Source organism: Amborella trichopoda, chromosome 2 (assembly GCF_054954075.1).
Source record: "Amborella trichopoda isolate Santa Cruz 75 chromosome 2, AtrichopodaSantaCruz75HAP2 v2.0, whole genome shotgun sequence".
Lineage (NCBI taxonomy): Eukaryota > Viridiplantae > Streptophyta > Magnoliopsida > Amborellales > Amborellaceae > Amborella > Amborella trichopoda.
Window position 1 is genome coordinate 53,059,660 of NC_142337.1, and position 26,517 is coordinate 53,086,176.

Consider the following 26,517-nt stretch of genomic DNA (forward strand, 5'->3'; position numbering starts at 1 on the left):
TGTTAGTTGTAGGAATGGAAACCACAACGTGATAATTAGATTGTTGGGTGCTACCAGCATGACCCCAGCCCCTTATTAAAACATGGTAAGTCAGTGGGGATTTGGGCCCCTACCTTTTGGTGAGAATGGAGTCAGAGACTTCAATATAGAGATCTTGAGAACCTCTTAGCTTACAGAATGTGGAATGCCAAATACTGGAATCCCACCAAAGATCGTGTACGTGATTGACTAAATGCGAAGTAGATGAATACAACTATATATCGAGTACGAGAAATAAAGTAAACATAAAAAGCACACCACAACAACACAAGATTTATGTGGTTCACCCCGTTGGGCTACATCCACGGCCTCGACAACTAGAAATCCACTATCACAATGAAGATTACAATTTTGAGTTACAAGAGATAATACTTATCTCTAAACATCGGTAAAAAACCATCACCGATCTCTAAACCCGCTCTTCCGACCGAGCAACACCGTTGATCAACGTCTTTCCCACCGCAATGCTGCTACCGGAAAGATAACCTCAAAAGCAATATAGAGATTTTCTCTTTCTAGAAGTGGAAGTTAACAAACTCAAAACTCATGTGAATACCATATCTCTCTCTGAGGCCATATCTCACTTTCTTGGAGACTCATCTCCATATTGGATATCTATTCCCAAAACCCCCAAAGGGGTGACCTTTAAAGGATGACTATTATGTCTTCATTCACTCTCTTATATAGATCTCACTTTTTTGCTTCCCAAAAAAGTTTATTTTCTATTTACCATAATACCCTTAATTTTCTGAAAGAAAATATGGGTATGGTGATTTAGCTATCACCAAACCCAACAATCTCTACCTTGATAGCAAAATCATCATAATTATTTTGACAACCTTCATTGAAAAGATTTCTTGATTTCTTCATGCTTGCCTCCATTGTAGAATTTTCAAAAACACTTTGCCTTGATATTTTTCTACTTCAAGCCATGTATCCATCAAACTCCACTATTCATCATTTTCTTAATGCAAGCCTTATCCCCATACGCGCCTTATGCTCTGATATCAATGTTAGGACACTCGAGAACCCCTTAGCTTGCAGAACTGGGAATCCCAAATACCGGGATCCTACCCAAGATCGTGTACATAATTAACTAAATACAAAATAGATGAATACAACTATAAATCGAATACGAGAAAAAAAACAAACATAAAAAGAACGTCACAACAATACACGATTTACGTGGTTCATCCCGTTGGGCCACGGCCACGGCATCAGCAAGAAATCCATTATCACAATAAAGATTACAATTTTGAGTTATAATATATATATATATCTAAACATCGGTAAAAAACCATCACCGATCTTCCTTTCTAAACTCGCTCTCCCTACCGAGCAATACCGTTGATCAATGTCTTTTCCACCGCAATGCCGCTACCGGAAAGATAACATCGAAAGCAATATAGAGATTTTCTCTCTCTAGAAGTGGAAGTTAACAAATTCAAAACTCATGGGAATACCTCCTCTCTCTCGGAGGTTATATCTCTCCTCTTGGAGACCCATCCCCATATTGGAGATCCATTCCCATAACCCCCAAAGGGATGACCCTAAAAAAATGAGTATTATGTCTACATTCACTCTCTCTTATAAAGATCTCACTATCTTACTTCCCAAAAAATCTATTTTCTATTTACCATAATACATTTAATTTTCTAGAATAAAATATGAGTATGGTGATTTAGCTATCACCAAACCTAACATTCACCATGGCCCGACAATACTGCTGCCAAGGCCCCAAGCTATTCTCGATCGACGAGAATTTCCTTATTACATAACCCCACTTGCTTAACACTCCCCTCATTTAGAAAGCCCCACTTGCGCTTATCATAATGACTAATAATTAGCAAATTTCCATGAGATAGAAGGCAATTTTTTAATGGGATGGGATTTTAATACTAAGCTGCTGGTCTTATTCAAATGTGACCCTCCTTCCAAAGTCAAATGTGACCCCCCTTCCAAAGTCAGAGATACATTTTGGATAAAAAATATTATACGATAATGTTCACCCCCCAAGATTTCAAAGATCCGATCGGTGACCTGGATCAAACCTTCAGATTTCTGATCCAGCACAATGGAACAACTATTTGGTCTACAAACTGGAAACTTTAAAAAGATTAAAAAGATTATGTGAGGCCGGTTCTAGCCGATTTTCTTACCAGTATGGTCGAACTGCCCGGTTCTAGCCTATTCTCTTACCAGTATGGGGTTGAACTAGCCCGTTCAGTGATTAAAAAATTATAATTAAAGACAGGTGGACACAATTCGTACCAAGTTTTGCTAGAGAACCAACACGAACTCGCCAGTTTATAGGGGAATTGGCTAATTCCCGATATTATATAGGATCTAGATTGGCCCGATCTACTCCTAATCTGAATCGGCCAATCCAGGTCACTGAGTTTTTACCCTGTTATTGCCAATACTTTATCTCCAACTTTTTTAATTGCCTTTGGTTGGGCACTTCACAAGGTAAACACATGCGCTATCTTTTGATTTGCACAAAGTACAGATTTGAAGTGCAAATGCATTTGAAGCGACTTAATATGAAATCCATATTCCAAATGCATAAAAAGCGCTGACAAACTGTGAATTGGAAAGTTTTTTTTAAGTTGGTGACAATTTTCGTTAATAAATTCAAATTATCTCCACTTTATCCGGAGGAGCTTCACCGTTTAAAATTAGTTTCATAATATCCCAGTAAAAAAAAAATTTCTCTTGATATTTTAAAGGGAATAGTTTATATAGAGCTGAGGCTCTAAACAATCAAATTTGAGCTTACCTCAAAAATTTCACAATAAGAGGTTGTTTTGATTCCCAAATACCTTCAAGTTGATCATCTTGACATCAAGATGTATGGACATGAGAAAAAAATGAATTTTAAGTTTTGAAAATAGTGTATTTTGTAATGCAATTTTGGATTGTCAATTTTCAAGATTTTCAAGTTTTTTTAGATCGGTCAATCTACACTATTTTTAAAGCTTTAATATTTATAAATAAATATGAAAATATATTTTAAGGCTATCACAAAGATTTCTAATATTAAAATCACATTTCTTGACACTATTTGAAGGTAGGCTCTAATTTGATTGTTTAAAGCCTAAGCTCTATACAAACCACAACCTAGTTTAGAACTTTTCATTAATCATTATTATCGCAATAAAAGGTTTCCCAATAACAAGAATGTATGTAATCTTAATGTAAAATAAGCCACATCTTCCATTTGCAAGGAATTGATAAGGCTATTAAGTTGATAAGTATCTTTAGATATTTTAATTTTGAAATGCATTAGAAATTCTTATGACCAGTATGTTAGGATTTAAGAACCCTCTAACATGCGGAAAAAAGAATCCCAAAGTTTGATCCCATCAAGATCGTGTACTTATCCAGCTAGAAACAAAATAGGAGAGAGCACGAGCCATAATACGATAAATAAAACATTAAAGACACATCACAGGAGCATAAAAATTTGTGGTACCCCAAGAGTGCTACATCCACGTAACGGCAAACTGAAATCCACTACACCAATGACAATTATGTCATAGATTTTTGGATATAGAGTACCTCTCTAACGCTCGAGAAAACCCAGTCGAGCAAACCCTTTTAGACCTCATTTCCCGATCGGCATGACTCGTCGATCTCTCATATCTATTCTATAGCTAAACCAGTATCCAGGAAGATAACCATCTTCCACAGTTAAACCGCTCTCCAGGAAGAGACCCATCTCTATTCCACAGCTAAACAGCTGTCTAGGAAGAGACCCTTGAGAGCAATAAAAACTTTCTTTTACTAAAAGGGGAAACCACCTAAAATTTTTATGAGAATCACTTCTCTAGAATAAATCAGCTTCACAATTCACATGAGGCACATCGTGGTGTTTCTCTCTATAAAAAGTTCTCTTCTCTCTAAGAGAAGTATTGCCACTGATGAGGCATTGCCTCTCTCTCTAGAGGAAGCCACATTTCCCATGTGGTGACCCAAATATGGCATACAAACTATCTGGTCTTTCATCCCATATATATAAGAATAGGAATCTATATTAAATAGGAAATCTCTAATAGATGTTACATAAATCTCAAAATCAAGAGATATATTCAAGAGTCCTAATCTTTTTGGATTTCTATTTTCTTTAGGAAACTTATAAATATCAATCTCAATCTCAATCCCACATAACATGAGATTTTCATATGTAGGTGATTTTGGATATCACTATTTCCCACAATCTCCACCTTGATATCAAAACCACCTGCTCACCATGCCAACATCCATGTGATAGCTTTATGAATTCATCATCTTTTGCCAAATAAATTATTTCATCATTCTTGCTGAAAAATAGTGCTTGCCATCATATTTCTCCACCTCAAATAAAACACTTGCGTACTTTGTTATGTAATTTTCTTCAACGAATGTACAAACATTAGCCTTGTATTGAACCATGCACTCTGATACCACTAGTTAGAATTTTGAAAACCTTTTAGATGCGAAAACAAAAATCCCAAAAGTTGGATCCTACCAAGATCGTGTACTAATCCAGCTAGAAACAAATTAAGAGAGTGCACGAGCCATAATACGAGAAATAAAACATGAAATATACACACCACAAGAACATAAAGATTTATATAGTTCACCCCAAGAGAGCTACATCCATGGGCACAAAAAATTGAAATCCACAATACCAATTAGCGTTAGATTTTAGGACATAGAGTTACTTCTCTAACTCTCGACAAAACACAGTCGAGTAAACCCTTTTAGACTATCTCTCCTAATCGGCATGACCCACCGATCTTTCTTCTCTATTCCACAGCTAAACCGATGTCTAGGAAGAGAACCATCTTTATTTTATAGCTAAACCACTGTCTAAAAAAACACCCTTGAGAGCAACCGAGACTTTCTTTCACTAAAAGGAGAAACCTCCCAAAATCTTTATGGGAACTGCTTTTCTACAAGAAATTAGCCACTCAATCTAAATGAGGCACATCTATAGAGTTTATCTTCGTATGAAGCTCTCTTCTCTCTAAGGGGACGCCTTTTTTCTAGAGGAAAACTCTGGAACAGAAGAGGCCCAACCTCTCTCTTTAGAAGAAGCCACTTTTCTCATATGGTGACTCAAATTACGCACACATATGCTCGGCTCTTACATCCTATACATATAAGGTTAGGAGTCAAAACCACATAGGAAACTTCCTATAGGTGTTATATATATATCAAAACTAAGAGATGTACTCAAGAGTCCTAATCCTTTTGGATTTCTATTTCTTTTAGGAAACTTATCAATGACAATCTCAATCCCAAATAATATTGAATTTGCTTATGTGGGTGATTTTGAATATCATTATATCCAACAATTTCCACCTTGATATCAAAATCACTTGCTCACCATACCAACATCAATTGTATTGCTTTACGGATTCTTCATCATTTTCCAAATAAATTCCTTCATCATTCTTGTTGAAAAATTGTGCTTGTCATTATATTTCTCCACCTCAAATAAAACACTCGCATATTTTGCCATGTGCTTTTCTTCAACCGAATGCACAAACATTAACCTTGTACTGAACCATGCACTCGGATACCACTTGTTAGATTTAATAACCCTCTTTGATGCGGAAACAAAAACCCCAAAGTTGGATCCCACTAAGATTGTGTATTTATTCAGCTAGAAACAAAGATATATGTGGTTCACCCCAAGAGGGCTACATCCACGGAACGATATACAAGCTAGAAACAAAGATATGCGAGCCATAATACGATAAATAGAACATGAATCACACACAATACAAGAACACAAAGATTTATGTGGTTCACCACAAGAGGGCTACATCCACGAAACGACAACCTAAAATCCATTATACCTATGAAAATTACGCCATAGACTTTGGGACATAGAGTTACCTCTCTAACCCTGGACAAAACCCAGTTGAGCAAACCCTTTTAGACTCGCTCTCCCGATCGGCACGACCTGTCCATCTCTCATATTTATTCTACAACTAAACCATTGTCTAGGAAGATACTCATCTTCTAGAGCTAAACCATTGTCCAGGAAGAGACCCATATCTATTCCACAGCTAAACCGTTGTCCAAGAAGAGACCCTTGAGAGCAATCGAGACTTTCTTTTACTAAAAGGGGAACCATCCAAAATCTTCATGGGAATCGCTTCTCTACAAGAAACCAGCATCTCAATCAACATGAGGCTCATTGTGGTGTTTCTCTCCATAAGAAGCTCTCTTCTCTATAAATGAGGCTTTGCCACTGATGTAGAGGAGGCCCTGTCTCTCTCTCTAGAGAAAGCCACCTTTCCCATATAGTAACCCAAATAGGGTATACAAATTCTCTGCACTTTCATCCCATATATATAAGATTAGGAATCCGTACTAAATAGGAAATTTACTATAAATGTTACATATATTTCAAAACTAAGAGATATACCAAAGAGTCCTAATCCTTTTGGATTTCTTTTTCCTTTAGGAAACTTATCAATATCAATCTCAATCCCACATAATATAGGATTTTATATGTGGGTGATTTTGGATATCATTATATCCAACACAATATTATAAACAAAAATTTTAAAATCTTTTAGTAATATACAATTTGAATTTACTTGTCTAAATAAAAATGTATTCCATAATATTAAATAATTAAATATACATATTAAAGTCCCCATAATTATTAGAGAAATTTTGACTAAAACACAAAAACTACAATATCATGTTAAAACTCACCACAGAAGATATTTGTAGAGAATAGAAACTATGGTTGGGAAAAAATGAAGGAAAAGAAAAATAGCAAAAGAAAATTAAAAGAACCAAGACACAAGGATTTTCGTAGTTAAGCAAGTTGTCTACGTATGTGAGATTGCAAAAGTTTCTTCCACTAATCAAAAAACACCATGTATGTATGGAGGATATAAAGATTTACAAGCTTTATCTCACAAATCTTAAAATACGGTTTTTCTCTCTCTAGAAGACCCGCCCAAAACTAGAAGACCCACCCAAATGACACAACATCTCACCCTCTATCTCTCTTGCACTTTTTCTCTCTGCAAAATATATTTTATAAATCTATCTCTCTTGCACTTTTTTTCTCTACAAAATATATTTTATAAACAAGAAAGCCCAAGTAAGCACCCACGTGAGTGTTTCCTATTCCCCTTTTTAAAGGAGTAGGAAAGTCTATTTATGTCCCATAGATTTACGTGATTTTTCCAAACCCAAAAGGATTCCCCAACCTAAAAAATAGGATCACCATGCAAATAGGGAAATTAGGTGTACATGAAATATCTCAAGTTCTTTAAAGATAAGAAAGTCGGATTCATGTTAATATTCTCCAACTTGAAAATATGTTTGAATTTGGACAAGTCTTCTCCAAAATTGTTGTCCATCAGTTACCAATCATTAAGTAACTATAAGCCCCAAGGGAGTTCAGCATCAAATGAAGTTTCATTCCCAATGGGGTTAGTCAACATATCTGATTGATTGTTATAAGTATGAATTTTTTAAATAAAATTCTTCTGTCTTCTATTACATCACGAAAAAAGTGGGAACATGAATATACTTAGTACTATCTTAGAAGACTAGATTCATTTCTAAAACGATATACTCTAATTATCACAATGAAGTGGTATTATCTTCTTGCACAACTCTGAGTTCACTAAGTAACTTGTTTAACGAAGTAGCTTATTTAGTCATATTGCTCCTTTAGATGCATTAGTTAGCGATATATACTTGGCCTCTATAAGAGACAAAGTCATCGCAGATTGAAAGTTTGATAACCAAATAAACCGCACCATCAACCAAAGAAAAAACATAACGGGTAGTAGACCTTCTTTTCTCCAAGACACTTGTAAAATCAACATAAACATAACGGGTAGTAGACCTTCTTTTCTCCAAGACACCTGTAAAATCAACATAAATATAACTGGTGAATTTCAAATCCACCTCACTATAACAAATACCAGCATCACAGGTTCCCTTCAAATATCGAAGGTTGTACTTTACAGTGATCTAGTGATCATGGTCAAGATTTATCATGTATCTACTTTCAACTCTTATTGCTTGTGCTATGTTAGATCTGGCATAACCATAGCAAATATGAGGTTCCCTACTGCTAATGAACGTTGGGTTTTGTTGCCATTTAAAGGCCGTACGAGAGCATGTAGCAAAATTTTATAATAGTAGAATAATGAACTCCAGTGGGAGCATGGTCTAGAGGGTTCGAAGTTCGCAATACTCATACCAAAACTCAAACTGGGCTTGTCGAGCTTGGTCAAGTTGAGTTCTAAAACCGTATGAGACCTCGATATATAGCACAACCGAGAAGGGTTTGCAGGGTTACCCCTTGATGAGGTCAGATAGATGCCCAGGGTAGTTAGCCAAGGGACTTAGTGATCCTTGTGTGTGATTGGTAGGCCTAAGCGGACAAATGTCAAATCCTTATCATAATTATCACACAACATGCTATACGATAGCCGTAGTGGGAAGTAGATACTATTGAGGGTGTTACATGTACATGTGTGAGAGCCCCATGTACAAATTACGATGAGTGTGCACATGTGTGTATGACTTGGGCTTGTCCGTAAGGGGAACCTATAGTCTACAAGCTACGATCATGTTCTTATCACTTATTGGCTGGATTTGGTAGTTCAATCATGAACCCCCAGTGATAGAATATGGATCATGGGTGTTGCAAGGTCAGTTTCAGAAAGTGAGTGTGGGACACGGTCATAAGTAGAGATGATGTGCCTAAGTGTTTTCATATTTTTCTTAATGAAATTGGATCCAATTCTCATTAAATTAATTTTAAAATATTAATTTTTAATTAATTTTTAAAATATTAAATAAATTCTTAGAAACTCTAAATATTTTGTTTTATAAAAAATGATTTTAAAAGAACTAAAATTGAATTTTTAGGTATTTAAATATTCAGAGAAGAAAATAAAATATTTAAATATTTTGAAAAATTATTTTCTTTTATCTATAAATTGTTTAGTATTATGGGGGCCAATAATACATTATGGCCCACCATATTAGGCCCACCATGATGGGGACGTGGGGCCCACTTTACACTACTTAAGGGGGACACCCCACTTTTCTCCACTTTATATATGGTGTGGCTTGTGGAATAAGCCACTTAATTGATTTAAAAAGTGAAATGGAAAGTTTGGTGAAAGAGGCTAATTGATTTAAGAAAGAGAATGGTAGAGATTGAGTGACAAAAGAAAATACAAAATATACTTTCTCTACACAAAATATTTGATGGGATTAAGTTAAGGATGATGAGGGATAAGGTTCTAGTACCTTTCAATAGATCATCATGGATGATCTATAGATTGTATGGTTAATATCTCTCATCCCCCAGGTCACCCATGGTCAATTGTCTAAATCAAATATCCACAAGGATTGATACCCTAAAAACCCTAACCCTAACCTAACTACTATAAAACATCTTAATATGGGGTCATCTCAACATACCATTAGCCTAGAGCTCTCTCTCTCTCATTCATAGGGTGCCACACCACTCTCTCTCTCTTTCTAGTCTTCTCTCCCTCTCTCCCATACTCTCTAAGAGAAAAAGAGAAGGGGCAGACCCCTAGAGTTTCAAACAAAGAAAGGTGGGCATGCTCCACATAGTTGGAGAAGAAAGAGGCTCATCTTCATGTGCATGCTCTCAATTATTAAATAAAGAGTTTAGCCTAACTTCCCATTTGTTGAGATTCAAAAAAGGCCTAGATCCCGTGTGATATTGGTGGAGGAGACTGAGTGTAGGGTATGCAAAGTCCATTGAAGGTAATCTTTTGGCTGATTGTCTTATTTTATGATTTCTTGTACTTTCTTATTCCCAATCTCAATTGATATAATTTTTTTTATGTAATGAAGAGGTTTTGAAAAATGGCAGCAAGTAAAAATCCATATTTAAATTTTATGTATTTATTTGTAAATTAATTGTAATTCTTGGACATATGTAAGTGCTTTAGCCTGTATTGCAAATGAAAAATTATAAACTACATAGACCGTCCTAGTTCACATCGTCCACTTTCATTGGTATCAGAGCAAGGATTTCTTCCTGCCACTATTTTAGTTTTTTTATTATTTTTTTCATATTTTTCAGACAAGAAAACATGACAACAAAGACTAATAGATTCGATAGCACAAACTATGCCTAATAGAAGTGCAAAATCGGCTATGTGCCTATAAGGAAGATTTGTATAATATGCTCACCGAGGCTCCACCATCTTAGCCTAGAGGGAATGTATCTCAGGGTACGAGATATGCATATGCCAAGAGGGAGCTCATAAATATGCTTGCAATGCATATCCTACTCATGGTTATGCATGACTCGTGTGCATTGGAGTATGAGACCATCAAGACCACAAAAGGCATGCATGAAAGGCTCGAGAAAGAATTTACTGATCCATCATTTATGACCAAGAATTTTTCCATGAAAAGATACAACTTGAAGAAGCCCAAAGGAGGAAAGATAGCCGAGCATGTGCATGCTTTCAAAGCTTTAATTCGCGAGTTGAAAGTACTTGAAATAGGGCCCAATGAACCTATGCAAGTGGTTCACCTTCTAAATACTCTCCCCAATTCATGGGAGGTATTTGCGGCCTCTCTTGCTACTATAGATAACTCCTAGGATAGTGGAGCTTGTGACCTTGCTAAAGGCCAAGGAGGAAAGAGAATGTGCGTGATGCATTAGCACCAAAAGATGTGGTGCATATGATGAACTCTAAATCCTATTTTAAACCAAACAAAAGGAAAGGGAAATTCAATAATAAAGAGAATAATGATGAAAAGAAAAGGGGAGAGAAAAAACAAGAAAATAATAAAGAGAAGAAGCAATGTTTTCTGTGCAGGAAGGTTGGTTCAATTGCTAAGAATTGTAGGTTCAATTAAAACAATGCCGATAATAGGGAATATGCCCATGTAATCTTTGGGAGGATGCAAGCTAATCCAAAGGATGCATCTTGGTGTTCTAACTCTACAGCTACAACCCACGTGTCAAACACGAAAGATAAATATCGCAAAGATTGTGGGGTCAGGCAAATAACACATTCATGGGAGGAAACCAAAAGATTGAAGTTTTGGGCATTGGGGACCGTGTTAGAAATGAATAATGGAAAAACTATGGTACTAAAACTAACAATTTATGCTCCCAAAATGAGGAAGTGTTTGATTTCAATCCTTAAGTTGGCTAAGCCTGTGTATGTCAAAATCTTCTCTGCTAATAAGGTGACAGTCAAGAACCACGGTGAAACTGTTATGACCGGTCTCCTCAAGGATGACCTCTTTGTTATTGAAATGAAAGAAGAAGTTATTTATATCTCATCTCCTACTCATGAGAATGATGCTTATTTCGATAGTTTTAGGAGTAAATTTGCGTGAGTGTAAAGTTCTATTTTCTATTAAAATAGTTTCTCCTGTTTTACTATTATTAATAGTCTTAGGATTTATCATTGTTTTTATTAATTTATAACAGACTCTATAGTGTACTGAAATATTATAGCTATCTTTTTTCAGTTTTTTGCCCATTTGTTTGTACTTTAATAATTAATGACTCTAAGATTTTTTATCTTCAAAAGCAACCTCTAAATTTGGAAATATTTCAAAATGAACTCCATTACTTAATGGAGCTTGTATTCCTCCAATCACTGCATCTTGGAGTCTGAAATGTCTATAGCTTAACACACATAATAAAGTTGATACATCCAATCCTTTTCTAAATAAAGGACATGTTCCGATTTGTATCATTTCTTAGTGTATAAAATTATACCTAGACTTTTATAATTTTTTAATTTTGTATTATCTACTACTGGGATCTTAAACTTTTTTCATCATTTTCATGTACTTTTTAAATTCCTTCATTCATTTCTATAGAAGTCAATTTTTTTATATTGAATAGAGAAAATCTATGAATTCTTTGCATTTTCTCTGGGATTTTCCATTAGTAAATACCATCATCTTCATCCTCATTTTCCCAACTACATTCTTCATTGTAAATTTCTCTTGGCCTAACTGTTTCTACTTCTCTTAACATATATAGAGTGATATGAAAACCTCGTTGTCTTGTGTTTCCGTGCTCTATATACTCTATTAAATTTTGTTTTATATTTATTAAAATTTCTACAGTTTCTTCCGCTAAGTCTAGACTTTCTATTTGTCCTATTTGCACCATTATTTTTTCTATTATTTCTATTCAATTTTCTAGGCTTTTAAATTTACTTTTAGTTTTATATGATAAATCTATTAAGAAATTTAATGGTGCACATATGGAGACTAAACTTTTATCTGCTATTTTTATATGGCATGTATGCCTCTTCTTTCTATAAAAACTAAATAGTCGTATCTACTAATTACATGACTTCTCTCTTCTTCTTCTTCCTTTTATATATATATATATATATATATATATATATATATATATATATATATTGGAAAATGCTCTCGTGAGCCAGCTCGCGCATAGGAAATACGTGTGCCGAACGGCTCAGATGGTTTTTTCGAGTGTGAACGGTTGGAAGTTGCCCCTTTCAAAATAGTAGGATGTCAGTTGTAGCAGACAACCTCAGTCCTACTTGCAGAGCCTTTCTCTCATCTCGCACAACCAGCCCGCACTCTCTCTCTCATCTCACACACCCAGCACGCAATATCTCTTTCTCATCTCGCCATCCCCGCTCACAGAGGTCTCTCTCATCTCGCACACCGAGCACGCAGTTTCTCTCTCTCATATCATCATCCCTACTCGCAGAGTTCTCTCTCATCACGTCCTACTAAAACCAGTCTCTCTCTCATCTCGCCCTCCCTGTAGTTTTTTTTCTGAGCACCCCCACAACGAAGGTAATGGTGATTTGCAGTTTTACTTTGTGTTTTTAATTAGGGTATTATATATACTCGAATGGAATCCATTGCTTTTTAGATGATTATGGGGCTTTTTGTTCATTACGAAAGTGTCATTTCAAACAAACCTGCAATTTGGGTTTTTAATGGAAATTTGGATTTTTTATTTTATTTTGTAATACTTGAATGTCATCCATTAGTGTTGCTGATTTATAGTTTCCTTTTAGTTGATTCTTGGGCTGGTTGTTAATGGAAATTTGGATGTTTTTATTTATTTTGAAATACTCGAATGCCATCCGTTAGTGTTGCTCTGTTAACTGATTTATGATTTCCTTTTATGTTGATTCTTGGGCTGGTTGTTAATGGAAATTTGATTTTTTTTTTTTTTTTTGTAATACTCGAATGCCGTCCATTAGGGTTGCTCTGTTAACTGATTTAAGGTCCTTTCGTGTTGATTCTTGGGCTTTTTGTTCATTAGTTTTGTTTCCTTTCAATAATCAAGCACTTTTTTTTTGTTAATGGTTCGAATATGGTTTCTTCTTACTATTGGAACTGATGTTGCTCTGTTTAGTACAGATTTGGATTTTTTTTGTAATACTTGAATGCCTTCTGTTGAGTGAATCACGGTTTCCTTTTGTGTTGATTCGTGGGGTTTTTGTTCATTAGAAAAGAAACCAGTTATATTTCAATCATCAAGCATTTTGGTTCGTTAATAATACAAAACAGGGTTTTTTTCTTACTGTAAGAATTGAAGTTGCTCTGTTAAGTACTGATTTGGAGTTTTTTTTTTTCAATAGTTCTACTCTCTTAACTGATTTACGGTTTCCTTTTATGTTGATTCTTGGGCTGGCTTTTAATGGAAATTTTTTTTTTTTTTTTTTTTGTAATACTCAAATGCCGTCCATTAGTGTTGCTCTGTTAACTGATTTGCGGTTTCCTTTGGTGTTGATTCATGGGCTTTTTGTTCATTAGTTTTGTTTCCTTTCAACAATCAAGTAATTTTTGTTTGTTAATAGTTCGAATGTGGTTTCTTCTTACTATTGGAATTGATATTGCTATGTTTAGTACTGATTTGGATTTTTTTTGTAATACTTGAATGCCTTCTGTTGAGTGATTCACAGTTTCCTTTTGTGTTGATTCTTGGGCTTTTTGTTCATTAGAAAAGAAACCAGTTATTTTTCAATCATCAAGCATTTTGGTTTGTTAATGATACAAACATGGTTTTTTCTTACTGTAAGAATTGATGTTTCTCCATTAAGTACGGATTTGGAGTTTTTTTTTTTTCAATACTGTAAGAATTTAGTGTTGCTCTGTTAACTGATTTACGGTTTCCTTTTATGTTGATTCTTGGGCTGGTTGTTAATGGAAATTTTGACTATTTTCTTTTTTTTTTGTAATACTCGAATGTCGTCCATTAGTGTTGCTCTGCTAACTGATTTACGCTTTCCTTTGGTGTTGATTATTGGGCTTTTTGTTCATTAGTTTGTTTCCTTTAAATAATCAAGCAATTTTTATTTGTTATTGGTTCGAATCTGATTTCTTCTTACTGTTGGAATTGATGTTGCTATGTTTAGTATTGATTTGGATTTTTTTTGTAATACTCGAATGCATTCTGCTGAGTGATTCATGGTTTCCTTTTGTGTTGATTCTTAGGCTTTCTGTTTATTAGAAAAGAAACCAGTTATTTTTCAATCATCAAGCATTTTGGTTTGTTAATGATACAAACAAGGTTTTTTCTTACTGTAAGAATTGACGTTGCTCTGTTAAGTACTGATTTGGAGTTTTTTTTTTTCAATACTGTAAGAATTTAGTGTTGCTCTATTAACTGATTTATGGTTTCCTATTATGTTGATTCTTGGGCTGGTTGTTAATGGAACTTTGGATTTTTTTTTTTTTTTTCTATTACTCGAATGCCTTCCGTTAGTGTTGCTCTGTTAACTGATTTGTGGTTTTCTTTGGTGTTGATTCTTGGGGTTTTTGTTCATTAGTTTTGTTTCCTTTCAATAATCAAGCAAATTTTTGTTTGTTAATGGTTCGAACATGGTTTCTTTTTACTGTTGGAATTGATGTTGCTCTGTTTAGTTCTGATTTGGATTTTTTTTGTAATACTAGAATGCCTTCTGTCAAGTGATTCACGGTTTCCTTTTGTGTTGATTCTTGGGCTTTTTGTTTATTAGAAAAGAAACCAGTTATTTTTCAATCATCGAGCATTTTGGTTTGTTAATGATACAAACAGGGTTTTTTTCTTACTGTGAGAATTGAAGTTGCTCTGTTAAGTATTGATTTGGACTTTTTTTTTTTTTTTTTTTTCAATACTGTAAGAATTGAGTGGTTCTCTGTTAATTAATTTACGGTTTCCTTTTATGTTGATTGTTGGGCTGGTTGTTAATGGAAATTTGGATTTTTGTTTTTGTAATACTTGAATGTCGTCCATTAGTGTTGCTCTGTTAACTGATTTACGGTTTCCTTTGGTGTTGATTCTTGGGCTTTTTGTACATTAGAAAAGAAAACAGTTATTTTTCAATCATCAAGCATTTTGGTTTGCTAATGATACAAATAGGGTGTTTTCTTACTGTAAGAATTGATGTTGTTCTGTTAAGTACTAATTTGGAGTTTTTTTTTTCCATACTCGAATGGCATCCATTGATATTGCTATGTTAAGTAGTAATACGAAGTTTTTTTTTTAATGCTGGAATGACATCAATTGATGTTGCTTTGTTAAGTAGTAATACAATGGTAATGGTGGTTTACAGTTTCATTTTGTGCTGATTTTGGGGCTTTTTGTTCATCAGAAAAGACACCATTTATTTTTCTTATTGTTAATGGTTATTTACGGTTTCTTTTTTTGTTTATTTTAGGGCTTTTTGTTCATTAGGTTTGCTTCCTTTAAATCGAATACGGTTTGTTTTAGTTGAGATTTGAAGGCGAATGATTCTGAATGAAGAATTAGAGCTTTTTGTTCTTGTTTTTAATTTTTTTTAGTGTTCAAGAAATAAGGATCGATATTTAACTAAACTTAATGACCAAAAGAAAAGTTATGCAAATTGTCAAATCATTTAATAAAAAATATGTGAAGTGTTAAAAGAAATTGTGTTTTGTGCAGGGTAATTTTAGTACCTGTGATGAACCTCACCATTTCAGAAAGTGTCGCATCTCTCTCATGGTCAGAGGATGACAACATGGGCGATACTGTAGAGCCCATGGAGGAAGATCCCTTGCTTGCAACCTTGTCCCTCAATATGTCCACAAGATCCCTTGCTTGCAACCCCATCCCCCATGGAGCAAGTTCCCTTGGGTGGTGTCACACTTTCTGAAATGGTGAGGTCCATCTAAGGTACTCTAAGTACCCTACACAAAACACATTTTATTTCAGGTCCAATCTATAATCACTAGTTTGAACACTAAATATGGTTATTAGTTTCCATGTCATTGAACACCTAATTTTAAATTCAATGAGCATACTAGATTGAAAATGTAAAGCTCATGAAAAATTGTAAATGCAAAGCTGAAAGTGAATTTATTGACCTCACTAAGGGTGGTATAGTAGCTGTGGAACTCGCTCCAACTCCACCTTAGACAAGCCAAGTTAGTAACACTCTCCAACAAGAGGTTAAGATCACAAAACTGTAAGATTAGGATCGAAATTTAACTCAATTGATGCCATTCGAGTATTTAAAAAAAGAAAAGAAAAAAAAATCTACAAATTAGGTCTTAAAATAGCAACATCAATTCCACCCTATTTGAACTATTAACAAACAAAAATGCTTGATGATTGAAAGAAAACAAACCTAATGAACAAACAACAATCACTTAACAGAGCAACATGAATGGATGCAATTCGAGTATTAAAAAAAAAAACAAAAAGTCCAAATTAGTACTAAATAGAGCAATCAATTCTTACAGTAATAAGAAACCTTGTTTGAACCATTAACAATCCAAAATGCTTGATGATTAAAAGGAATCAAAACTAATGAACAAAAAACAATCACTTAACAGAGCAACATCAATGAATGCCATTCGAGTTTAAAAAAAATAAAATAAAAAATCTCCAAATTATGACTTAATAGAGCAATTCCACCCTTTTTGAACCATTAACAAACCAAAATGTTTGATGATTGAAAAGAAACAAAAGTAATGAACAAAAAGCCCAAGAATCAACACAAAAGGAAATCGTGAATCACTCAACCGAGAACCACTACACTAATGGATGTCATTCGAGTATTAAAAATAAACATCCAAATCAATACTAAACAGAGCAACATCAATTCCAACAGTAAGAAGAAACCACATTCGAACCATTAACAACCAAAAATTGCTTGATTAATGAAAGGAAACAAAACTAATGAACAAAAAGCCCAAGAATCAACACCAAAGGAAACCAGAAATCAGTTAACAGAGTACCACTAATGGGCGGCATCCAAGTATTACGAAAAAAAAAAAAAAAATTCAAAATTTCCAAGAACAACTAGCCCAAGAATCAACATAAAAGGAAACCGTAAATCAGTTAACAGAGCAACACTAAAAAAAAACTTCAAATTAGTACTTAACAGAGCAACATCAATTCTTACAGTAAGAAAAAACCCTGTTTGTATCATTAACAAACCAAAGTACTTGATGATTGAAAAACAACTGGTTTTTTTTCTAATGAACAAAAGGCCCAAGAATCAACACCAAAGGAAACCATAAATCAGTTAAAAGAGCAACACTAATGGACGGCAATCGAGTATTACCAAAAAAAAAATCCAAATTTCCATTAACAACCAGCGCAAGAATCAACATAAAAGGAAACCGTAAATCAGTTAATAGAGCAACACTAAATTCTTACAGTATTGAAAAAAAAAACGTCTAAATCAGTAATTAACAAAGCAACAACAATTCTTACAGTAAGAAAAAAACGTTGTTTGTATCATTAACAAACCAAAATGCTTGATGATTGAAAATAACTGGTTTCTTTTCTAATGAATAAAAAGCCCAAGAATCACACAAAAGGAAACCATGAATCACTCAACAGAAGGCATTCTAGTATTACAAAAAAAATCCAAATCAGTACTAAACAGAGCAACATCAATTCAAACAGTAAGAAGAAACCACGTTCGAACCATGAAAAAACAAAAATTGCTTGATTATTGAAAGGAAAAAAAACTAATGAACAAAAAGCCCAAGAATCAACACCAAAGGAAACCGCAAATCTGTTAACAGAGCAACACTAAAGGAAGGCATTCGAGTAAAAAAAAAAAAAAAATCCAAATTTCCAGTAACAACCTGCCCAAGAATCAACATAAAAGAAACCATAAATTAGTTAACAGAGCAACACTAAATTCTTACAGTAATGAAAAAAAAAACTCCAAATCAGTACGTAACAGAGCAACATCAATTCTTACTGTAAGAAAAAACCTTTTTTGTATCTTTAACAAACAAAAATGCTTGATGATTGAAAAATAACTGGTTTCTTTTCTAATGAACAAAAAGCCTAAGAATCAACACAAAAGGAAACCGTGAATCACTCAACATAAGGCATTCGAGTATTATAAAAAAAATCCAAAGAAGTACTAAACAGAGAAACATCAATTCCAACAGAAGAAACTATGTTTGAACCATTAAAAAACAAAAATTGTTTGATTATTGAAAAGAACAAACCTAATGAACAAAAAGCCCAAGAATCGACACCAAAGGAAACCGAAAATTAGTTAACAGAGAAATACTAATGGACGGCATTCGAGTACTACAAAAAAAAAACAAAAAGAAGAAGATAAAAGATAGTTCCAAATTTCCATTAACAACCAGCCCAATAATCAACATAAAAGGAAACCGTAAATCACTTAATAGAGCAACACTAAATTCTTACAGTATTGAAAAAAAAAAAACTCCCAATCAGTACTTAAAAGAGCAACATCAGTTCTTACAGTAAGAAAAAACCCTGTTTGTATCATTAACAAACCAAAATGCTTGATGATTGAAAAATAACTGGTTTCTTTTCTAATGAATAAAAAGCCCAAGAATCAACACAAAAGGAAACCGGGAATCACTCAACAGAAGGTATTCGAGTATTACAAAAAAAATCCAAATCAGTATTAAACAGAGCAACGTCAATTCCAACAGTAAGAAGAAACAACGTTCGAACCATTAACAAACAAAAATTGCTTGATTATTGAAAGGAAACAAAACTAATGAACAAAAATCCCAAGAATCAACACCAAAGGAAACCGCAAATCAGTTAATAGAGCAACACTAATGGACGGCATTCGCGTATTACAAAAAAAAAAAAAAACCCAAATTTCCATTAACAACTTGCCCAAGAATCAACATAATAGGAAACCATAAATCAGTTAACAGAACAACACTAAATTCTTACAGTATTGAAAAAAAAACTCCAAATCATTACTTAACAGAGCAACATCAATTCTAACAGTAAGAAAAAAACTATGTTTGTATCATTAACAAACCAAAATTCTTGATGATTGAAAAATAACTGGTTTCTTTTCTAATGAACAACAAGCCCAAGAATCAACACAAAAGGAAACCGTCAATCACTTAACAGAAGGCATTCGAGTATTACAAAAAAAATCGAAATATGTACTAAATAGAGAAACATCAATTCCAACAGTAAGAAGAAACCACGTTCGAACCATTAACAAACAAAAATTGCTTAATTATTGAAAGGAAACAAAACTAATGAACAAAAAGCTAAAGAATCAACATCAAAGGAAACCGTAAATCAGTTAACAGAGCAACACTAACGGACGGCATTCGAGTTTTACCAAAAAAAAAAAAAAGCAAAAAGGAAAAAAAAAAAAACCCAAATTTCCATTAACAACTATCCTCAGAATCAACATAAAAGGAATCCATAAAGCAACACTAATGAATGGCATTCGAGTATTTCAAAATAACATAAAATAAAATCCAAATTTTTATTAACAACCAGCCCAAGAATCAACACAAAAGGAAACCGTAATTCAGCTAACAGGGCAACAGTACTGGATGACATTCAAGTATTACAAAATAAAGTAGAAAATCCAAATTTCCATTAACAGCCCAAATTGTAGGTTTGTTTGAAATGACACTTTTGTAATGAACAAAAAGCCCCATAATCAACTAAAAAACCCTAAAATCCATGGATTCCATTTGAGTATATATAAAGCCTTAAAAAAAAGGCAAAGTAAAACTGCAAATCACCATTACCTTCATTGTGGGGGTGCTTAGAAAAAAACCCAACTGCCGGGAGGGCGAGTGAGTGAGAGACTGGTTTTAGTAGGACGTGATGAGAGAAACCTCTGCGAGCAGGAACGACGAGATGAGAGAGAGAAACTGCGTGTTGGGTGTGCGAGATGAGAGAGACATCTGTGAGCAGGGATAACGAGATAAGAGAGAGAGATTGCGTGTTGGGTGTGCGAGATGAGAGAGAGTGCGGGCTGGTTGTTCGAGATGAGAGAGAGGCTCTGCAAGTAGGATTGAGGTTGTCAGCTACGACTAACATCCTACTATTTTGAAAGGGGCAACATCCAACCGTTCACACTCGACAAAACCCTCCGAGCCGTTCGGCGCACGTATTTCCTATGCTCGAGCTGGCTCACATGAGCATTTTCCTCTCTCTCTCTATATATATATAGATATATATAACGCTCTGTACTAAATTGAAGAAATGCTACCTTTGGGTTATGTCCCACTATAATTGTTTCACATTTTGTACCTTCGTCTTTAGCCATGTATGGAGTCATCAATATGCTCAGTTTGTTTGTCATATTGGATTTTACTTAGAACAACTCCATGCTATGCAACAAGACAATTTACGTATCCAAATAGAAAATTTATAATAATCAAACATATGAATTTCCACATATTGGCTAATATGTCTCTAGAAGTATCCATTTCGAATTGCAAACTATAATCCGCAATCCTTCATACCAAATGTTGGCCTTAAAATACTGGACTTTAGGTTTTCTAGACTATAATTTTTAGAGTTTGTAAACTAAGGCTCTAGCTAAACTAGGAAAGTCAGCAAACATAGAGCATGCAAAGGAAAAAAATAAGAAACTTATGACCAGTGTTTAAACAAACGCCAAGTCGAACCGGAATCGCCCGGTTTGACTCGGGAATCACCATGGACGGATCGAATCGGCGAAAAAAACAGGAATCGTCCGGTTTTAGAGAGAACCGGATGATTCTGCACAGTGACGCGCCGATTCAATGTACGGAAACGGCGAGTCCCGTACGGAATTTTATTTTATTTTATTTTATTTATTTTTTTTATTTTTATTTTTTTTGTAATCCATGATAGATTTTTTTGTAATACTTGATCGATTTTTTGTAATCCATGATGGAATTGTTTTTTTTTTTTTTTTGTAATCCATGATCGAATTTTTTGTTTTTTTTTTTTTTTTGTAACCCATGATAGAATTTTTTGTAATCCATGATCGAATTTTTTGTAGTCCATGATCAAAATTTTTTTTTTTTTCTTGTAATCCACGATCGAATTTTTTATTTTTTATTTTTTATTTTGTAACCCATGATAGAATTTTTTGTAATCCACGATCGAATGTTTTGTAATCCATGATCGAAATGTTTGTTTTTTTTTTTTGTAATCCATGATCGAAATGTTTGTTTTTTTTTTTGTAATCCATGAGCGAATTTTTTTTTTTTTGTTTTTTTTGTAACCCATGATAGAGTTTTTTGTAATCCATGATTGAATTTTTTTTAATCCATGATCGAATTGTTTTTTTCTTTTTTTGTAATCCACGATCGAATTTTTTGTTTTTTCTTGTTTGTTTTTTTTTGTAATCCATGATCGAATTTTATGTAATCCATGATCGAATTTTTTGTAATCCATGATTGAATTTTTTGAAAATTTGTGATTTTTTTTTTTTAATCCATGATCGAATTGTTTTTTGTAATCTATGATAGATTTTTTTTGAAAATTTGTGATTTTTTTTTTTTAATCCATGATCGAATTTTTTTTTGTAATCCATGATAAAAATTTTTGAAAATTTCTGATTTTTTTTTTTAATCCATGGTCGATTTTTTTGAAAATTTGTTATTTTTTTTTTTTAATCCATATTATTCAAAGAGAAAATGAGAGAGATGATGATTCTGAGGCCACCCTATCCCAGCCATATTATTCACATATCGAGTCCCAATAGCAACAGTGTAGGGATGAGCACGACAATGCAGGTGAGCATGAAGGATGGACAATCTTCGGGGATTTTAGATTGGGAACACAACAAAATACTAACACTTAGGGATTTGGGAATAGTCAGACGCCTACTAATATCGATGATTCGTTGTAGATCGAATCAATGAATTATTAAATGAATTCAATCAATGGCACCAGTGTGACCAAAAAGAGCAACAACGTCGTCTATCATTTTATTTTTAGATCATATGTTACTAATTTTATGCTTTATTGTAGTCCATGTATGTTGATATACTTATTCCATGATAATTCTATGTTTATCTTTTTATGTGATGTAAATTAAATGCTGAATGGCGGTTCATGCAGGGAAAGAACATATCAATATTCGCATATTCATTCAAAAACATGAAAATTCTTAATGGAGTAACCTCATTTCTTATTGAATTCCTTAAAAACAATATTTATAATGAATTTTAATATTTTTTTTGGATTTTTTTTAAGCTCTATTCTGACCGATTCACCGGATTCTCGATCCGGATCGCCGATTCGCCGATCCAGATCGGATTTTTGGGAGCTCGATCCGGGTCACCGATCCGTTTTTTAAACCATTGCTTATGACTGTTGTTTTATATAAAAAATCAGTCATACATTTTGTTTGTAATTTTCGAAATACATCGAAGAATGCGCACCCTAGATTTCAATTCTTTTGGGGTTCAAAAAATTAGACACAATCATGTTAGCGTTATTCCAGAAATCGAATGATCTCAATGTGAAAACCGAATTAGCACAATGGGAGATTATAAGATGAAATTCCTATTCAAATCATGCTAAAAAGCTTTTCCAATGAACTTGTTAATCTGTTAGGCTTAGCTAGTCGAGCGCTCTCGCACTAATATAGATGATGTGTGTGCATGAGTACAAAAATATGCAATAAAGTAAGTAAAAATAATTTATTGGCACCGATATTTGTTCACCTTTTTAGGCCATGTCTACAGAAGAAAAAAGCATATCCACTTTATTTTTTTTGGGTGAATCAGTGGGGATGTTGGGCCCTACTCGTTTTATTAAGAACTCAAAAAAAAAAAGTTACATGAACAAACCTTTTATAACCCTTAGGAAGGGAACTTTGGCAACATTAGATAAAAGAAAAGGCAAACATGACGGACGAGCACGCTACACCGTTGCTTCATTCCTAGATACCGCCTCTTTAGGTAGAGAGTCAACAACCATATTAGCCTTTTTGTAAGTATGTTCGATGTGCGATTGATGGTATGCGAAAAATTTAGACAAAATTTGCAATTTGCCATGATAATACATGGTTTCCATGGGGCCCTATAGCGTTGACTCAAGCTTCGAGTCAGTTTCAATAGTCAGGGATATGTATTGCATCTCCTTTACCAGACCGATCCCCTTCTCTAGTTGTTGAATGTTATAACAGCAAAATATTAAATTTTTTATTTTGTGGATTACAAGATATTTGTTTTCTAAAAGATAAGAATTGTAACTCTATAAATCTCTGATAAACTAGAATAATTCATATGAATGAAAAACTGGTATACCTTTCCTGGATGTAGGCATGATTGTCGAACTTATGTTTTTTATTTTGTTATTACACTCTTTACATAATATCAAAGCAGACGGATCTATCACGGCTGATCCATTGCTGGCCGGTGATTGTGAGAATTACTAAGTTATTTGGTATCTTCCTGTGTGGTTAGCGTGGATCTATCTCTCTCTACGACCCTTTATTAATGTGATTGCTATTATTTTCAAGAGCCCAAGAAGGGAACTTGTGCAAGATCAATAAGTAAAAGGAAGGGTAAGAAAATATGGCCGTCTTGCAAGCCAAAATTGTTTCTATTTTTTATGTCAATTCTCCTTCATAATATAAATTAATCAGTGATTTTATGATTTTATTGGGTTTTTCCCCAAAAATATTTGATTTTCCGGAGCCCTTGGTGGACTCGAGCTTAACTTGCGTGAGGCCTAGTGACTTACCATTGTAACTTGGCTAGGCCAGGGGCGAGTCGGCTGCCTGAGCCGAGTTCTACAGCATTGGTTCCCATAATAAATTGGGTAGACAATTGTCTTATTATAAGACTTCCTAGATGGAATTTTACATCACCAAACAAAGTTAGGAATTTCGCATCACCAAAACAAAGTTGGTGACTGTTTCCCAAATCAAGCAAGTGGTGAAATTATTTTACATAACAAACTTTTGTTTCTATAGTAGTTTAACAAAAGAAGAGACAAGCCAGAACCAGAATCAGAATCATGGTTACATGAAGGTTACAGAGTAACACAGAGAGTACTAGTCATCAGAAAAGCTTCAATAATGGACTGAAGTGTTGGAAGAGATATGATATTGCATTTGCTGAAACCCCCTTGGCACAATAGAGCCCTCCATTCTTTTTCAGTCCTTTGTTTGCCTCCTAATAGAAATGCAATTATCTCGAGGTCATATGCCAACCTTGAGTCTGAAAAAGCACTTGTATCATCCTCAGGACGCAAGACCACGTCGACGATGATCAACTTCCCACTTTTCTTTGGGATTGCTTTCTTGCACTGCTTCAAGATTTCACACAATTGTCTTCGTCCCAATCGTGCAAAATCCACTGCACCAATTTGAAATGAACTATTTACTCAACTGCAGAAGGGGAGGGAGAGGAGAATAGAATGGAGGGAGCGTTACATCCCAAATTTTTTTGGCAATCAATGAGAGGAAAGAGATAGAGAAAGATGAGGATACAAAATTTCTTCTTGACTGTCTAATTAGTCAGAAAACTACGACAAATAAAGGAGAAATCACTATTTTAGGGCTCTGCAGAGGAGACTCGGACCCCGCCAAGTTACTCGGCCTCTACGTACCGATTTTATGTCTAAGGTTTTAATCCCCCCTGGCTGGATCCCATTTGTTTACTTTTTTGAACAATAAATGTTTCTATTTTTATTAAAAGATAAAAAATAAGTCCCCTGTGCACCTTTTCCCAATAAGCAATTTAAATATTTGTGTTAAAGATAAGTATCTTATTATATATATACCTTATTTCATTTTATTATCCTTTTTTTTTTCAATATGACATGAACTTAGACGGTTACTTTCCGCCGAATAACTCACCTCGGCCAAGGTCCAAGACAAAGTATGCAATGGGCCAATACCTTCATGAAAACTGCATCGGCATGAGGGATAGAGATGAACATGTCACCGCTGACATGAACAACACCCGGATGCTCTGGTGCACTCGACACAACTTGCGGGAGGTCGAAATTGATCCCTGAGATATGCGGGTCCGCCTTCACAATCGCACTCACCACGGTCCCTGTACCACCAGCTACATCAACCAATGACGTCAATCCTGCAAACCCTGATTTATACTAAGAGAGCAAGGCTTCAAGAACTACCACAGTGTCGCTAGCCATGGCCTCGTTGAATATGTCATTGGCACCAGGATTATTTGCTGTATACTTCCATAACTTGCTACCATGAGCAATTTCAAAGGCATCACCCCCTTCCACCACACAACGGCTAAAGCGGTGCCATGGTGCAAGGAAAATAGGGTGGTTCAGCATGGTGAGCATGGGAGCAAGGCCCGATGCCCCCAGCCTCACCAGCCATTTGGAGGCACGAGTGAGCCTGTAGTAGGCCTCACCCTCCTTCACCTCTTCGCTAAACACCTGCTTCTTCACCAAGAAGCGCATGACTCGTGAGAGACAACTTGAGTCGGGGGAGGGAGCTTGCAGTGAGGTGATGATCTCTAAGAGGGTGAGGGGTTGACCTTTGGCATGGATTATCTGGGGTATGCCGAGCTCGACTGCACACTTGAATGTGAGACTGTCGACGAAAGCTAAGGTGATCTGCCAGAACTCAGCCTGGCCAAGTGCATCCTCATCCTGCATCTCCATCTTTAGTCCTTGTACATTCCTAAGCCTCATAATCGGAAAATTATATAGGAAGCAGAGGCTGTATGTATTCGTAGGTCTTTGTTTTTCTTTTTCTTTCTTCCATCTAAAGCAAGTTGGGGGAAGTTTTTTTTTTTTTTTTTTGTTTATTTCTCTTTTGTTTGTTTTGGAAGTGGGGCCTTGGTGTTTACATATGTTTTATTAAAAATTGATGCCTGAAGTGACTTGGCTTTACTCCTCGTCTTCTGTTGGCTACTTTTATGGTGAAATGTAATGGAAGTTGTGTGACTTTGAATGCAAGAGAAGGGAACCAGAGAGAGAGAGACAGAAGGTTTTTCTAATGAAACTTTCATTATTCCAATTCCTAAGTAAGGCTTGCTTGGTTAAGTATAATTTGAGGAATTTATTGCTAATTTTGGCCTTCAATAAAATTGAGGGGAACAAAATTATGTTTGTTTCAAATTTTGGCGATCAATAAAAATTAAGGGGAACAAAATTATGTTTGTTTCAAATTTCCATGGGTAGTTTAGGTTGCTAGGAAAGATTTTGCACTTTCCTTACGAGGTTGTTTCTTGTTTTTTAATTTTCCTTTATGATTTACCTTACTTTTTTATTTT

At 34.6% G+C, this 26,517-nt stretch overlaps 1 protein-coding gene and 1 long non-coding RNA gene across 2 annotated transcripts; one reads left to right on the forward strand and one right to left on the reverse strand.

Annotated features, from left to right (window-relative positions):
* Positions 1-24,059: 24,059 nt before the first annotated feature.
* LOC18431508 ((R,S)-reticuline 7-O-methyltransferase) lies at positions 24,060-25,937 on the reverse strand. The gene is given in 3 exon segments (XM_088860157.1): positions 24,060-24,576; positions 24,579-24,615; positions 25,160-25,937. Coding segments are annotated over 3 exon segments (1,098 nt in total). The 5' UTR covers positions 25,934-25,937; the 3' UTR covers positions 24,060-24,289.
* LOC148783341 (uncharacterized) lies at positions 24,249-26,171 on the forward strand. The gene is made up of 2 exons (XR_016050658.1): positions 24,249-24,884; positions 25,092-26,171. It is a non-coding gene; the product is annotated as an uncharacterized LOC148783341 (long non-coding RNA).
* Positions 26,172-26,517: the final 346 nt, after the last annotated feature.